The sequence below is a fragment of the Falco rusticolus genome, chromosome 11, assembly GCF_015220075.1.
Source record: "Falco rusticolus isolate bFalRus1 chromosome 11, bFalRus1.pri, whole genome shotgun sequence".
Lineage (NCBI taxonomy): Eukaryota > Metazoa > Chordata > Aves > Falconiformes > Falconidae > Falco > Falco rusticolus.
Window position 1 is genome coordinate 5,396,781 of NC_051197.1, and position 16,840 is coordinate 5,413,620.

The following is a 16,840-nucleotide window of genomic DNA, read 5'->3' on the forward strand; positions in this document are numbered from 1 at the left end:
GGTTTTTGTCCTTCCTTTGTGGTTAGAGGGGAGCTGTTGGCATCACAGTAGGGTCCTGCATCCAGTTGGGTCTGGCTGATGCAGGAGAGGCAGATCCCTCGATGCTGTGGGGCAGGTTTGATACATCGGGCAGGTAGCTGACACATCTGTTTTGTTTGGACTTTGTGTTAGGTATGTATGTTACCAATCAAGGCCTGTCATTAATTATGATTTCATTACTTCTACATTTTAGAAGGTCACTGAGATTTGTCAGGATGGTTTTCCCTTCCTTTAGCAAGATCCATGAGCCTCATCTGCCGTTTTATACTTTTTGCTTCTGTTTATACCGTGTGAAATGCAAGTAAAAACTCTGAATAAAAGCCTTTTCCCCTCACTCAGCATGGCATAAACAACTATGCAGCTGATAGTTTGGAGTGGATCCACAGAAAAAAAACCCACTTAAACACCTGACTTTTCACCAGCAGGCTCCTTCAGCTTCAGCTGAGGGGAGAGATCTGAGACTTTGCTCAAATCCCTGTGTATCTTTTCCAAGGAGAGGAACTAGCCACCGTCAGGCATGTTTCACAGAGATCACAGCCATCAGCATGTGGCTGCTGTACCTAGTGGGATGCTAGTTCCCTGATCAAGCACAGTAATAACTAAATCTGCCTTTGTATTCTTTTGTTTGACTTTGTAAATTCGTCCTTTCTTTTAAGCTGTTCTTTCTGGGATATTTTGTGGCTTACTCCTTAAGAAGAAACTTAATGGCACAGGAAGCAGAAAACAGGTTCCCTGTCCCAAGTCTTCCCAGATTATAGCATCTGTAACGTAAAGTGAAGTTTGTTCATGTGTGGTACATACATGGTTTATGTAGGTCTTAGTAGCTGAGCTCAAAGTTAGTTTCACCTCAATCTTGAAAAACTGTTCTTGCAGTGCCAGGTAGAGCAAGAACATTCAAAAAACTGTTAACCTAATTCACAGCCTGATTTCCAACAAATCTAGCTCTCCAGAGTTAGAATTAATCCATTGTTAATGTATAGACTTTTTAAGATTATTAATCTTAAACTGGATGGTTTCTGCACATTGAAAATATTCCCATGCAAACTTCTGGTTTCAGTCCATCCATAATTTTATATCTAGCATATCAAATAGCAGGTTTTAATAGTGTAGGAATACTGTTTCACAGATGAGAATAAAATGTCCTGACTTAATCGTTCTCCTATGCCATACTGATACTGTGGGCCACATCTTGAGTTCTTTTTAATCCGTAGTTGTCCTGTTAGCAGGCTTTCCATTCCTGCATTTGTAATCCATGCCCTGAATGTGATCCTAAACCCTGCACTGCCAGCAGAATGATTACATGCTATCAATGCATTGAACTTACTTTACTTCCTAGTGCAATCCTTCAGGATGTTGGGACATAGTCCCATAGAGTGGGAAAGCTGTAATCCAGCAGCAACTGCCCTCCATCAGATTTTCATCATTCTCTCTCTGTTTGTGCTGTACAAACAGCAAGAAACAAGGAAGCAGACAAAAGCTGCGGGTTTTGCCCTGGTGGCTTGGTTATCTTGTTGGATATAGGTGATGTGGGTGTTGCTATGGCAGTTTAGATTTGTACTTTTAATACAAAACTCAGGCAATACAAATAAATGATAAACATTTCTGTGGCCCCTTACAGTTATGCAGCCTGTTAGCTCATGTGTCTAGTGGCTTCATGTGTATTTACGTTCCTAAACTTACCCGGATTCCTATATATTTTCTGGGGTAATATTCTATCCCTTGTGATATTCTCCAAAGTGGAGAAAAGAGAGTGTAGCTGAACTGTAGGTCTAGCTCATTGATCGGGGGGTAAAGTTCGGTTACCTATAGTGAATTTTCATCCTTTATGCAGTATGACAGATGCAGATTTTATCTGATGGCTGCTGATACATTAAGTTGACAATTGCAGGTTGTATTGTTTCACTACATTTTGATTTGCTCAGAGCCCTGCAATTCGTAGTAATTTGCTAAAACATTTATGTACACACAGTCTGCTTTCTAAGTACTGAAGACTGTAGCTTTACCTGGTCTTTATCACTGTATGCATTAAATTGTATCAGTTGCACAATTGGGTGCTTATTTCCAAATTAAAGGGAATACAGTTCTGGGGAAAGTGCTGTATGCATTTTGCATCAGTCTGGAGAGAAGCGGTTGTAATTTTTGCAGATTACTTCAGTGCTATCCTACGTTATTAAGTACAGAAGTACACAGGTCTTGCTTTTTTACCTGCTGAAACTCAGGAGATTTCAACGTTTGGAAAATTCCATGATGATGCGTATTCAGTAATGAAGATATAAATACCTTGTTTCTCAAGCTTGGTTATAGCTCCAGTCACCCTTCATTTTGAAAAGCATTAGATAGACCTGTATAACTGTCCCTTGCAAGTATTGCAAAATAGTAAATTTGGGGTTATTTCTAATTCCCTTCCATCGTTAAGTTTGTTCCTGCAAGCCTCACAGCTGTCTCGGTCATTACATTCTGGAAGTGGAATTTTGTGGAAGTTTGGATTCTCATCATCATCTAGAAGTGGAAGTTGGGATTCTCATCATCACTTGTCCCTCCAGTCTGCAGTTACAGAAAGCCATTGCGTGCGCCATGGCTGGCTGCGCTGTGCCACCCAGGCAGTGCCATAGCCCCCTGACATTAAACAAGTTCGTCTTTCTCATCTGAGCTGTTTGTGTGTCCTGTGCCACTGTCCTCATTCTCGTTTTCCCCAGGGAGAACGGGTGGAGCTACACACTGGGAACAAAAGGTGCATTACTTTCAGAAATAGATCTTTAGGCCAGAAATGCCACCGATGCCAGTCAGTGTGTCTGGCAATAGCTGCAAATGGAAACCTGGCTGGGGCTGACCCTGACGCTGAGCCAGCCAGCAGCTTGTCGCTGGTCCCCGATTTTCCTGCTCAGGCACCCTTCCTCATGCTGACGTGAAATTTGGTGCCAGCTGGCTTTTGCCACTATCGGCTAAAATGTTTTGTTCTTCTCTTTTGTTTCCAGTTTTCTGTTGAATGGAGAAATATGTTTCATTTTGATATCTTTGCATCGCATCAGCCACGTGTAATAAATTGCACATATTTGTAATGATACCTAAATCTAAAGCCAGGCTTACGTTTCTAGAAGGCAGATGTCAGGGCCTGTTGGTCCATAGTAAATGTAAATTACAACAGCTTTTGTAGCTTCTGTTAATATTTTGAAAGCCTTAGTGTTTCGTTCAACAGCACGGTGGTATTTCTGGACTTGCAGCATTTCTTTTAAATACATGTGATGTGACCGGTGTATGCCATGGTGTACACTGTGCTCACTGAACCCACCGCGTGGGGTATGGAGGAGATGTGGAGGAGGTGACCATGTGGCTGGGACCTTTGAACCAACATCCTCTGTGCTCTGGCAGGTTTTAGTTATCTTGGATGTTGTGTTGCCTGGGAGCAGCGTGGGCCTGGCTCTAAGCTGGAGCTACTCTCTTGACTCTTGATTTATTAGTCTGTCAGAGAAAAGTGGTAATTGAATTATTTTAAATACCATTTCCTATAAGAGTAAATGCCTAAAGTACACAGGGAATTCAGAATTAAGTTCCCTTCAAATGAAGACAAAATAAACAAATGAGTAAGTGTATGTTTTGATCAGATGAAGAGATCCTTAATTTAAAGGATGCTATTGAGCAACAGTGAAGCAATTCACTCAAACACTCCTCAATAATCTATTATGTCAATTATCCTTAACCATCCCACCTCTTTAGCTGCGCAGGGTTGACTAACAGCGTTTTTAACCAGCACATCCAGCGCTTCCCAGTGAACAAGCGAATGAAACTGGACAGTTGGTGAATGTGATGAAGCTCAAGGCTACCCTGTAGTTGGGTACCTCACACCAAAGTCAGTACTTGGGTTTATTACTTTAAATAAAAATACAGAGGAGAAGAATTACCTGAAGAAGAGTGCTCCTGGCAAGTAAGACTTACCTTGTGAACTGAAAAGAGGAACTTTAAATAGGAGGATTCCCGTGTCCCACAGGATTCTGAGCGCTGGATTTGAACCCTGCGTTGGTGACAGATGCCCAAATGCACTTATCTTGGATAAAAATCCATCAGCATAGTTTTATGGCAGCCCATGTTGCTGATGTGACCTGTACCGGCCAGGAGTCACCCTAACTGTTCACAGGAGCCTTACAACAGGAGGGTTGTGCTCAGCTATACCTGCCTAGATCTGGGTCAGTGGTAACGCCGTGACCTCTGTAACTGGGAGAGGTTCCAGCATTTGAGGATCTTTAAGATCTGCAGGAGGCTGAAGATTACAAAGGCATTGACGGTTTTTTCTTCACGCACGTATTCTTCAGTGTATTCTATTTAATTAGGAAATAATTGAGCAATTCTTTGTTATCATGCTACTTCATTAATCCAACAGTAGTTCTACAGGAAAACAATATGTCTGTTGGATGTTTTCGGTGTGTTTCAACCTACTAGACGTGGTTTGACTGATGATGGGTTTAGTCATGATTCTGACGTGCTCCTTCGTTGTAGTTCTAATTGTTTTTTAGAATGAATTGTAGTTAATTAGCAAGCTGCTTTCAGCTCATGGAGCTCACAGTAATATCAACTCTAGTTGTGTAAGGTTGTAGAAATAAGTGGAGCTTTGCTTAATTAAAATAATGATTCAAAGCATCAGAAAAAATATTTGACATAGCCAAAATATTACATTTCAGCTAAAATAAGAACAAAAATATTTAGTTTGACTAACTGTTTGACTTGTCATTAGACTTCCAGCATAAAATACACGTTAGAAAAAGGAAATTGGAAATGCAGAGAGGCAGCACGGTTGGATGATCCCTCCTTTGTCTGCTGGGCCGAGTGGTACGGCACTTACCCTGATTGCAGGAAATCACGTTTAAATCCCTCTGCTGTCTTAAAAGATTTGAATAGCTAATACCCAGCTCAAAGGTTAATTACTAATTGCTGTTATTTGCTATATTTAGTATCCTTCATACTCTTTTTTTACTTGCTGAGCTCCGTATCAGAGTACAAGTTAATTACTGTGTATTTTTTTCATGCTTTTGGAGCACCATCTTTACTTCGTTCTCTGAGATTTCAGAATCATATTTTGTGAGGCACTACTTTTGTGACCTTGTTTCCACAAGTATAGCAATATTCAGCAGGATTTCTCACGCCCTGGGTCAGTGCAGATCCCTTGCCATGGGTAAAAGCAGACCGAGCAGCAGAAGTTGAATGTTCTGTATGGTTCTGTATATAGGAGTGAAAAAAGTAAGGCGCTTCACACTCCTGTGAGTGCAAGAGGCCTGCTTTTAGGCTTCCCTTTTAAAATCTGAACTTTTGCATTGCCTTAGAAAAGACGTTTTCAGAGTTCTTGGCGATCAGAGGGAATACTGTAGTGGAGATGGAATGTTTTTGGTTATGAAAGATGCAGTTTACTTCTCTCTTGTCAATGCTTCTGTACTCTTGGTTTTTTCTCCAGCTCCTGGATAGTGTTTTTCTTAGTGAATAGTGAAAGTGTCACGAGGAATTTGTTAGTGCTGGAGTGGTTTAAAAAAGCTTGCTGCTGCTTTAAGAAGCCAGATTTACATATTTCATGTTTAAAAGATTTACAATATGTCTCACATGCCTATACAGAAAGATGGAGCTTTCATTACAGGTTTAATGTCGCTGTGATACAAGATTAATACTCTTTCCTCCGCCTCGGTCTGCGTGGCTGGTCACAAGTGACTGGTGCATTCCTGGTTGACTAAGCTGTAGGAGTGTTTTCGTATTCAAGGAGATGCATTTTTGAATAATTAAAGCAAGCTTTTACATCACTCCATGGAGAAATCCAGAGACAGCAATCCTACAGAAAGATCAAGGCCTGGAGCATCTTCCCAGGCTTATGGTTGTTTTCTGGCGTGCGCCAGGGAAGGAGGAAGAGGATGGTTGGCTTTAACTGCGAAGGTTAAGCCCTTTGTATCAAAAAGCTGCCCTGGCAGAAGGCTCGAAGGGCCAAATTTTGCTCTCGGTAGCTGCATGGCAGCCCGTTGCAGGCTGTTCCGTGCTGTAGTAGACAGGGATGTTTCACCCTTAGGAGGTGTCTCCTCACCAGCGTGTGCTGCAGAGCAGGAGTTAATGGAAGATGCAGCTCCAGTGCTACACAATAATTGGGCACTTGGGGCTGGGCCGTGACATGCTGGGCAAATGTTCTCTGCGAGGGTCCCGCTGTAGCACAGGTGGGAATTCTAATGGTCTGTTGAACGCTGCGCACATGTTTCCCCGGTGCTGAGACATGGTATTTCTCAGCTGGTTTCACAGAGCGATCGCGGTGCCTGGGGGCAGGATCCACCTCCCAGTGCCAGGAGCTGTATCCCTGGATGCTGGAAGATTGGGGGTTAAAAAGGGGGGGCTGTCAGAACAAAAAAATTATTAATTACTGCCAAAACTGGTCCTCCTGAAGGTGTAAACCCTTCGGGTTTCATTTTAAGATATTTCAAGGTCTGTAGTGTTCTTTGAATAAACAGATGCAGCTTTTTCATACTTTCCGTACCTGAGGCTGGGGGAACACGCTGTCAGCTCCAGAAGGTGCAAGTCTGGGTCCTTCCCTGGTTGTGCATGATAGCATCTTCTTCCTTTAGCTCTTTGGCTTTTACCAGTCTTTTTTTTTTCTTCTTCTTCTTCATGTCTGTGATGAGATGAAGGGGGAAGGGGGAGTGTTCTAGGCTGTTTCTGAGGTTTTAAAACTGTTTTAAGATGGAATGGGTTTACTGCCTGGTAACTTGTATGAAGCTTCTCAGTCACCTAAGATTTGATTTTTGATAACTTGCTAGTGTGTTTGTTTCTTGAGAAAAGAAGTCTCCAATGCCACAATAAATGTTATCTGAAATTTAGCATTCTGAGGACACTGGAATGATAATTTGTGTAAATATGTAGATGGATATAAACACGCATGCATGTGTGGGCAGTATACTCCCATATATATTACACACACTAAACCATGGATTTCAGTATAACTTGATTTGACCTGCATAAGTAACTTTAAAAATCACTGTGGAAATAATAGTTCATATTAAATATATTTACATTGATGTTATAGTTCTCCTAGTTAAGAGGAAGCTGTGTTTTTTCTGCAAATACTTGCCTTTAGAGCTTTTGTTGTCCAGTTGTTTTTTTTTTCCCCTTAGGATGTTAAGTCCTTTCTTTCACCAAGCCAGTGAAAAAGTTCCATTATTTTAAGCAGGATCAGAGCTCACTGAGTGTGCTTATTGCTGAATAATAAGTATCTGGAAAAATAATAGTTATGATGCAAGCGGTAGAATTGCCTTATACACCAGAAGATGAGGTTTAGCACAAATAAAAAGCGTATGTTGCCCCACATCCCAGCAGCATTCAAACTCACTGTTTTGACTGTGTGATTTCATATCTGTGCTCACTGCAAGATGGAAAGGGTTTTCATTTCAATACTGAAGTCAATAATTATGGAGGTTATCATTTTCATGCTCAGAAATTCATGTCATTTTCATAAATCATTCATTTCATTTCATAAATCATGCTTTACAGCTGCAGAATGGAAACTTATTGCTGGACATTGATGAAAATCTTGTTCAGTCACTCAGGTAAGGTTGTGACACTAAAAATGTTTTGAGGAAATATAGATTAAATCATCTATAGGAATAGTGCAATTAGAAAATGTTCGGCTTGGGATTAACTTCACTGGAATGCAGCTAATATCAGATGTGAATAATTTAAAAAAGCATAATGGGTGAAATCAGTTCTGTAGTGACAGTGAAATCACAAAAATAAAAGATAACTGTTTGGTGTCCAGAATCTCATATGCTGCAAGTGGATAAAACTACATCTATGTCAGAGAAGATGCATTCATGTATTCAGGCTGAGAATCGGGTTGTAGAGAAAAACTAGATCAAGAATCCAGACCTGAACCATTTGGATTTTACAATCTGACCTCCAAGCACTGCTCTTTAAAGCTGTCTCTAGTTAAAGTGAGGAAGCTGTGTTCCCTCTAAATCTCTGTCTACATTCTCTGCTGTAGTTCTGTAGCTACTGCTGCATACAAGGTTGTTATTCCATAAAAAGTAATTCCCCTGTAAATATATGCCTTTTTCTTGGGGAATATTGTGGATGAGCATTTATTGCAACAAATAGTGAAGCGTGCTTTCCTATCACTCTCTCCAGCTGCCTGTTTAGAAATCCATCTGCAGTTTCCCCTAAGAGCTTTAACAGAATTCTATCTGTGAAGAGTTTCCAAAGACCCACCACCTTGAAGCACTCTGAAAAGGGTTATTATTCCTGTTCTACAGGGGTATCAAGGCATAGAGATCTGAGTTGCCACTTTCAAGTGCACACCATATAATCTTGAGTTCAAATGCACACTCACTAACAATTTTCAGTATTTTTATGAATATTTATAAATTTTTTTCAGCAAAAAATTTATAACTTTACAGACAATTCCTCTTGGTCTGTGTACCCATGTGTGCCCAACCCTTTCACATCCCCTCCGGCCTGTTCTGCTTCCTCACCCACCGTGGAAGCACTGGCAGAGCCTTTGCTCATGGCCTCCTCGAAAGGACACAAGCTATTTCTCAGCAAGTCAGAGAGGAGAAAACAGTGAAAAGCTCATCGGTGATGCAGGAGAAGGGCAGATCTAGGGGTGGTGCTGACAAGCAGTTGGAGAGGTGAGAAGAAAGTGGCTCTTTCAGTGATTTGGTGTCACCTGGCATCTCTTGAGTCAGTAGTGCCTACAGAAGGCTTGAAGTGATTTCCAAATGACTGCTGCTGCTGCTGTTATTATTCCAACTTCTCTGGGTATTTAACAATGCTTGCCTAGTGTGTTTGCACACACGGTGGAAGTGACTTAGGGCTTGCTTTTTTTTTTTTTTTTCCCCAGAAAGTACTACTAGCAGTATTTTTTTAATGGACACTACAATCAGTGTACCCTGAAGAAAACATGGATTTTCTGCTTTCTTCCTTTTTCCATTGCCACACAGATACTTAGAGAGATATATAAGCAGATAAGAAGAAAATGTATTATCATAGCACTAAAGCAATGTGATATATTTAATATAATACATGATGTGAGGAACTGTGAAATAATTCATTCCTAGGTACATTGTTAGACATAAAGCTGAGAATCATGCAAGCTGCTAGACAAGTTCCAGGTCTGAGTGACTGTAGTGTTGCTTTTGTGTATGGGAATAGAGATTGGATTGCAAAAATGTATAAACCTTTGAAATTATTCTATTTGGTGTGATAGTCTTATCTCTTAAAGGGTCACGTCTAATAGAAAGTTGAGGGCAGGAAAAAATCTTAGCTCCTTTGGTAGGCTGTCAAGACTGAGCAGCCAGCGTGGTTAATGTTCAAAGCACCAAGCGGCTGCCTTTGCAGGTCAAGACTGAACTGAATTTCAAACCTCTCTATGTCAAAGGAGGCTTCAAGGGTTATGTGCCTAAGCTAGGGAGGAGATTCAGTGAACTGAATGAAGATTTGCACTAAATCTTATTCATCATGAGAATTGTTGCTTCCCACATGTGTGGGTGCGGTTGAATGTGATGCAGGGAAGGAGAGCAGCGGAAAGGTAGTGATGGAAGGAGTAGTGCTCGAGTTCCCATCAAAGCTTTCTGGAACAGCCATCCTGGTAAGCATGGTAGCTAGGTTTTAGGTTTCCTGCAGAGCCACCAGGGATCCGTGCTTTACGATCCCTGGACCCCAGCCGAACTGATTCGCAGGTGCAGATGTGTGGAAGAGAGTACTTTTCACTCCTGAACATGTGAAGGAGCTTGATGATGTGGCCACTCAAGGGCTTATTATGATAGTGCTTTTTCTGGTCTGGTCCAGTTGAGTGAGACCTGTATGGGTGACCTATTTTGAGATCAAACTGAAGGACACCAGAGAAAACATCTCTAGCATGAGTTAAATGTAGAGCTACAGACTAAAGTAATACCAGCTGTGCATCGTCTTCAAGCCCACTTATCCAGGTCACACCTGTCCCATGGGCAAGGGGAAATCAGGCAGCACTTTAAAAGCCCTTCCCTTCTGTATCCTCCTGCCACTTCCACAGTCTGCTGCTGTGTTTTAAGACCTTGAAATGGGGCGTTAGAAAAGGAGCCAGGGAGAAGGACGTGCCATAAATCATGCTTGGTGCTCACTGATGTTAAGGGCAGAGCAGCAATGCATCCAGTCCCAGTTTGGATAGTTTTTTCATGCTTTATTCATTTTTTTTATGGTGGAGAATTCCCTACAGAATCATTTTATAGGGTCAGCTGCTGGCTGTTTGGGTCCATCAGCAATATCAAAATCCCATGGCTTGAACCGACGTGCTTCCTTCATGCGGGACTTGTCATTTGAAGCCTATATGGCTTTAGGGGGATTTATATTGCTAGCTGTTACTAGTTAACTTTACAAGTTGTAACTAGTTAACTCACAGTTTCTTCTCCTCAAAAGATAAATGGAAATGTGTTGGTTTTTTTTCTCTTTACAGGCTGTTACCCAACTAGAGCTTTTTGGGGACATGTCCACTCCTCCTGATGTAACCTCTCCCCCAGTGAGTACTCAGGGAAACCAAACTGTGTTTTTCTACGTGCTATTTTCAGCACGTTTATTGAGCACATTTATATTTCAGGTCATCGGCCATTCCAGTAGGGAGGATTTCAAAGTAGTTTTTATGTTGCAAGAAAATAAAAGTCTAGCAAATTGAATGTGGAGTCAGTGGTTCATGATGATGTGCAAAAAATATCTTCACTTTTTATTTTTCTGATATAAAGCTAGGTGTCACACAAGATACAACCTGAGCTGCAGATCTCCTTCCCCAGTGTTTGTCAGAGGTGCATGCTTCACTGCACTGTCTCTCCACTGCACTGCGGGAAGATCCAGTTACAGCCTTATATATCATGTGTCTCTGGTTCCACCAAGCACATATCCCAGAACTGCTGTTACAAGACAGCAAAAAGGGCTGAATGTGTTCTGAGGGCAAAGAACATTTTCTTAGCGTACTTTTCAGCATCATAAAATGAAACCAGAATCGTTTTCCTCTGAAGTTTTTGAACCTTACATTAAGCTGTAGGGGAGTATGAATATACTGTGAAAATTGAGGAGCCTCAGATCTCCGAGTGTTCTGGAGCATGTCTGGGACTAGATGTTCAGAGTCCTTTCTCATCTTCCTTAGCTTGCTCAGTTGGATTGGGTTTCTCCTTTCATGTAGACCTATGGTTCTGGTCCTCGTGGTCAGTCGGAAGCAGTATTTATTCACTTTTTCATAAATCCTGCAGATACTTCATTTGCCTTTGCTGTTGTTATGTTAATGCCTTGGTCACTGCTTCTACTGGTTCTCACCTAACACCTGGAATCACAAGTCTGTACGTTCTGGAGAAAGAAATTGTATCAGTATTTTGCATGTGATGTATTCCAGGCCATTTTTATTTTTATTTTCTCCTCTGGTACAAAGTCTATAATTTTCTCTTTTCTCCCATCTCCTGCAAATTCTAATACTCTTATTTCTATTGTTTCTTTCCTTCTATATCTTTTCATTCTTTTTTCTTTCTCTTTCTTCCCTCCAGACGTGTAGTTTTAGACTTACGATGTGACAAAGTATGTGCTGCAGAAGCTGCAGCTGATACATCATCACCATATTTATTCCTGTTTTCTTGCAGACTCCTGCTACTCCAGGTGATGCCTTTATCCCATCTTCATCCCAGTCACTTCCTGCTAGTACAGACATGTTTGGTTCTGTACCTTTCAGCACTGCTGCTGTACCCTCAGGTAAGAAATCTACTGGAAATATAGGCTCGACTCGAATTTGGTGATCAGTTCTCAGCTCTGGTTTGCATTTCAGTAATCGGGTTATTAACTTAGCACGTGGCAGTGAGGAAGGCTTTTGAGGGCAGGGCAAGGCAAAACCAGTCTTTAACAGCAGGGAGTACATTATTTCAGAATTTAGCCACATTTTTTTAAAACAAAAGCCAAAAAAGTCACTGGAGTCAAGCACAGTCAGCCATCTGGGTAACATACCTTCTGAGGTACAGTAGCGAGAGTAAAAAGCATTTAGCTTATTCTTTGCTTCTTTTGTGGTAGCAATGAATATCCTGTGCTGTCTGTGTAAGCAGAGAATAGACATGGAAAATTTGATTGCATTTCAAAGGCATTCCACTTAGTCAAATCCTGATATTGCCTTTAGACTTTTCTGTGTTCCTCAAAGCGCTCAGAATGTAAGAGCTGCGTAGCATTCTGCATAGACACAGAAGCCATGTGGTTTGGACTGCCGATCTCTCCCTGGTGGACTGGAGCGTGGCAAGAGCATGTGCTCAGCTCCACTTAGGAAGCAAGAGGAGGAGGAGGAATGCCTTGAATCACTCAACAATGACTTTTAATTGGTTAACTCCTTCTCTGATGGGCTGCATTGCAGCATCAGATTAGCCTCCGCATCTCAGAAGGGTTACGCTGATGGTGAAGTGTTTGAGATAATGCCAGATGAAAACCCTTGCTGCTTGGATGAGGTTACAGTGAGGGCAAGACAAAAAGACATCTGGAGAATCCATCATAGCCATCTATTGAAACAGATATGTATCCGAGTTACTGTTCCTTTCATCACTCGTTAATTTAGTGTTTCAAAGTTCAGTTTCTATTTTTTTTTTAATTATTTTGGGCTTTTCCCTTTACAGTTTTGTCAACCACCCTTATGCTTAGCATTAAAAACCAGCCTAGAAATAAAGCAAAGAGGAAAGGTACAGGAGGACTCAGTAAAACACTCTGATTAGAGACAAGAGTTTTAAAAAGTACTGCAGTATTAAAGAAAAAGAGAGGTTGCATATTTTACAGGTATTAGCAGTAATTCATTATTTAAATGTTTAACAGCATATCTGAAAAACATAATACTTACATCAGTGGAACATAATTGTATTACATGGTTTAATTTGTAACATTTTTCAGTCTAGCTTCAGATTTATTTTTTTTCATTGTAAATAAAGCATCTGATCACATAATTCCTACACAGTCAAACTTCTCATAGCTTGAAAGGAGACTTCAGGTCTGACAGGAAGCAACTATAATTTTAGTTTTAATCTTTAATTTTCTCCCCAACTAGAGGGGGTTTACGCTAGTGTAATACCTGAAGCCAGCCTGTTGTTATTAGGTATGTAGTACAGCAGAAGCTCGGAATTTTTTTGCTGTCTCAAGTAACCAGGTAATAACCAAATGGGAGGGTTTTTTTTTTTAATCTGGATTCATCTGGGCTCTGTCTTTTTATTATGCAATTGAGGACACTTGCTTTGTTCTTCATGAGTCCCCATGGTTTGAAGTGTAAGTGTCAGAAGAGATGGCACAGAGCCTTTCTCTTGCCAGAAGGTGTGCTGTCGTTCGAGCACCCTTGAGCTACTGGCTGACATTGTAAAGGTGCTTCCCTCTAACTTGGAACCAGCTTTGTAGCCGTGCTGCTGGCAGGGGCTGGCTGGTGTTGATGCATCACTCTCCCACCAAAGAATAAAAGCAAAGGGATGAGGAGCTGTGGCAAAGCTATGCGGAGGGGAGGGTGCCCTGGCCATCCTCTCCTTCCCTCCGCTTGCTCTGGCTGCTCAGTTTCTTAGCAGCATATGGGCTGAGCTGAAAAGACAAACTCCATCCCAGCCCCAGCCAGTGCATCATGCTCAGTCCCGGAGATCCTTGCTGCAAGAGGAGCAGGACAGGCAGAGGTGAAAGGCAGAGGAAGGGGTGGTCAGGGTAGCGAGAAGAGCCTGCAGAGCTCAATGGTGAGAAGCTAGGTTGTCCTGCAAGGAGGTGAGTTTAGGAAATGTTTCGGGAGCTGCTGTGGTTCTGGTAAGGGGTTGGACCCAACTGATCCTGGCTGTGCTTTGACAGAGCACCAGGGAAGGGAGCTGCCGGATGGCCAGCTGCCAACCAGGCCCACACACACAGGGACACACAGGGCTTCACAGACCCACAGGGGGACTCGCTGAGGAAGAGAAGAGCTTTTGGTTCAGACAGGGGGAAGGATTCTTGCCAATACCCAGCAGCCTGTGTTTTTGTATACAAGTATTTGTTCAATGATGTGAAACCAACCACGCCTTTCTTTTGAAGTGTGCTGAAGCTCTGGGATCACCGATGTAGCCTGCATGTTTCTGAGTTATTGTGTAGCTTTTTTTGCATGTTCTTGACAGTGGTGATAAAATCTTTCATCTTTTTTTTTTTTTTCCCCGCTCTCTTTATTCTTTGAAGGTTATGTTGCCATGGGAGCTGTTCTGCCCTCTTTCTGGGGACAGCAACCGCTTGTTCAACAGCAGTTGGCCATGGGTGCTCAGCCTCCAGTTGCTCAGGTGATGCAGGGAGGACAGCCGATAGCGTGGGGCCAACCCGGTATTTTTCCTCCTACTCAGCAACCCTGGCCATCTGTAGCTGGTCAGTTCCAACCGACTGCCTTCATGCCAACACAAACTGTTTTGCCTTTACAAGCAGCCATGTTTCAAGGTACCATTGCTCCTATAGCTACTGTTCCACCCACAAGTGATTCCAACAGATCGAGTCCACAGACAGACAGGCCCAGACAGAACATGGGAAAAGAAATGTTTAAAGATTTCCAGATGCTCAACCTCCACCAGTGCCATCAAGAAACCAGATCAGCCTTCCCTCAGTTGTACCTCAGAGGCCTTCTCAAGTTACTTTAACAAAGTTGGGATGGCACAGGAAGCAGATGATTGTGATGACTTTGACATCTCTCAGTTAAATTTGACTCCTGTGACTTCCACGACACCATCTACAAATTCACGTGAGTATACATATGCTTTCAGCCATACTGTTCCTCAGATGTGACTGCTCCTCAAAGCATTTCTGTTTGTTTTTTTCATACAGTAAATTGCAACACAGTTATGGATTGAGAACCTTCATGCATGGTCTAGCTTATTAAATGTGTTCCATCATTCCAATAAAGAAAAGTATCAGAGAGCAATTTCAGAGACCATTGAAATCAACAGCCCCAATAGCTGCAGTCTGAAATTTAACTTGTAAGACGACAGTAATATATGTTCTGTGCTAGGGACGTGCAAGCTGATTGGGAAATGGCCATGACGTTCAGCCTTACAAATGGTTTCACTTATGTCCCATTCAAGCCATACTGTGCAGAAATTAAGGGACGGGTATTTGTTTTAATAGCTTGATGTGGGGAAATTATTGAAGAGCAATAAAATAAGCTTATCATGTTTATGGCATGGAGATGGGGGATTTTGCAGACTGCTGAAAAGAGAAATTCATGAGACATAGATTTACCAGGGGCCAGCTGGAGACCTTCTGTTTCGCTTACCTTTCGCTTATAGGGCAGGTGACTCATGCATCTTAATGTAATGTACTGGTGTTTCCCTGGTTCCTAAAGACATAGGCCAGATGCAGCCAAACTTCATTTGGAAGCTGCTGAATGCAATCAAATATATAGAATTGGTAATGACTACTGAGTTCAAATTTACCTCTTGCAAGCTGCTTGTCAGAAAATGATTTTCAGTGGTAATAAAAGTTGAGGGCTCTAAAGCATGAGCAAATTTTGTGCTGCTGTGTCTTTCTGAACAAATTAACAGATATATATTCTGTTGCTGTTACCTTCATCTTTGTTTAGCTCCAACCCCTGCACCCAGACAGAGTTCTCCATCAAAATCATCAGCATCTCATACCAGTGATCCTGCTGCAGATGACCTCTTTGAAGAGGGGTTTGAAAGCCCGAGCAAAAGTGAGGAGCAAGAGGCTGTGAGTAGCAACAAGGTTTCTTAATACTGATCAGCTCTTTTTAGCTAGTAAAGACAGAAGTTACTTAAATGTTGTTTGGTAGTATCAGAAATAACTATCCTAATAGGGCTGGGTGGTATTTAAGGGGAGCTGCAGACAGAATTCACTTCCTGCTTTGGTTTTGATAGGTAATCGCATGATGTTTCTGTTGATATGCACTAATATTGCATAGGAGGAACCCAAACCTCAGACTTCATATGTCAGGTTATATATGTTAGTTGTATCCAATGTCCTCTTTAGTATACCAGCACTCACTTATCGGTGGTAAGGAAGTCGAAGGTTAAACACATACATGCTGAGAGCTGCACAAAGAGATGTGAGAGTTTGTGTGTTAAAAGATGATGGCTGATGTTGTCTTGCACATTCTTGCATCCCAGTTGCTTGCCTAGTTACATTCCTCAGTGTTCTGGCCCTCAGTATGTGATTTCTTTGCCTTTGACTCAGTGGACCTAAGCAAGCAATGTTATCCAAGCAATGACTTTAAATCACAAGGTATCTTAGGCAGATAAGAGCCCAAGTGAGCCAAAGGCAAGAAGGAGTCTGTACAAAAAAAAAAGACCCAAAGGTGCAAAATACCACAAGCTTGAACTATTTCTATTCACATAGTTTCACTGGCTTTCAGGGCCTGTTGCAATTCTGGTTTGTATGTCTGCTCCAGTACCTGCTGAAGTCCGTGGCCGCTCCTGCGTGGGCTCCAGCGGGTACTGGGGAGGTCCTTCCCTGCCTGCATCTGCTGTAGGAAACCGCTATGGCTTTTGAGAACATATCAGTGGTGAGGTCTCACTTTCTGATTTTCATGAGATAGGATGTACATGTTATGCCCACAGCATGAAAATAACCTCGTGTGACTTTTCACTTCTATTGTTGAGAAAAAAAGGTGTTATGTTCTTGTATTCTAGCCTGATGGGTCTCAGGCCTCATCCAACAGTGATCCATTTGGTGAGCCAACTGGTGATACTATAAGTCCACAGGTCGGTAGCTAGATAGCGCAGGTTGGGGTAGGTATCTGTCCTTTTTTCTCTACACCTTGAGGTGCTCACTTACTCTTCCACCAGTGCCTACCATTGCTTTCATGGATGCATGGTTT

General features: G+C 42.0%; 1 protein-coding gene across 1 annotated transcript in view; it reads left to right on the top strand.

Moving 5' to 3' along the window:
- DAB1 (DAB adaptor protein 1) overlaps positions 1-16,840 on the top strand; it is a 168,066-nt gene that overhangs the window by 138,844 nt on the left and 12,382 nt on the right. Inside the window, 7 exon segments of the mRNA XM_037404792.1 lie at positions 10,478-10,540; positions 11,646-11,754; positions 14,203-14,565; positions 14,568-14,588; positions 14,591-14,749; positions 15,587-15,714; positions 16,653-16,724. Of these exon segments, the coding sequence (XP_037260689.1) occupies positions 10,478-10,540; positions 11,646-11,754; positions 14,203-14,565; positions 14,568-14,588; positions 14,591-14,749; positions 15,587-15,714; positions 16,653-16,724 (915 nt within the window).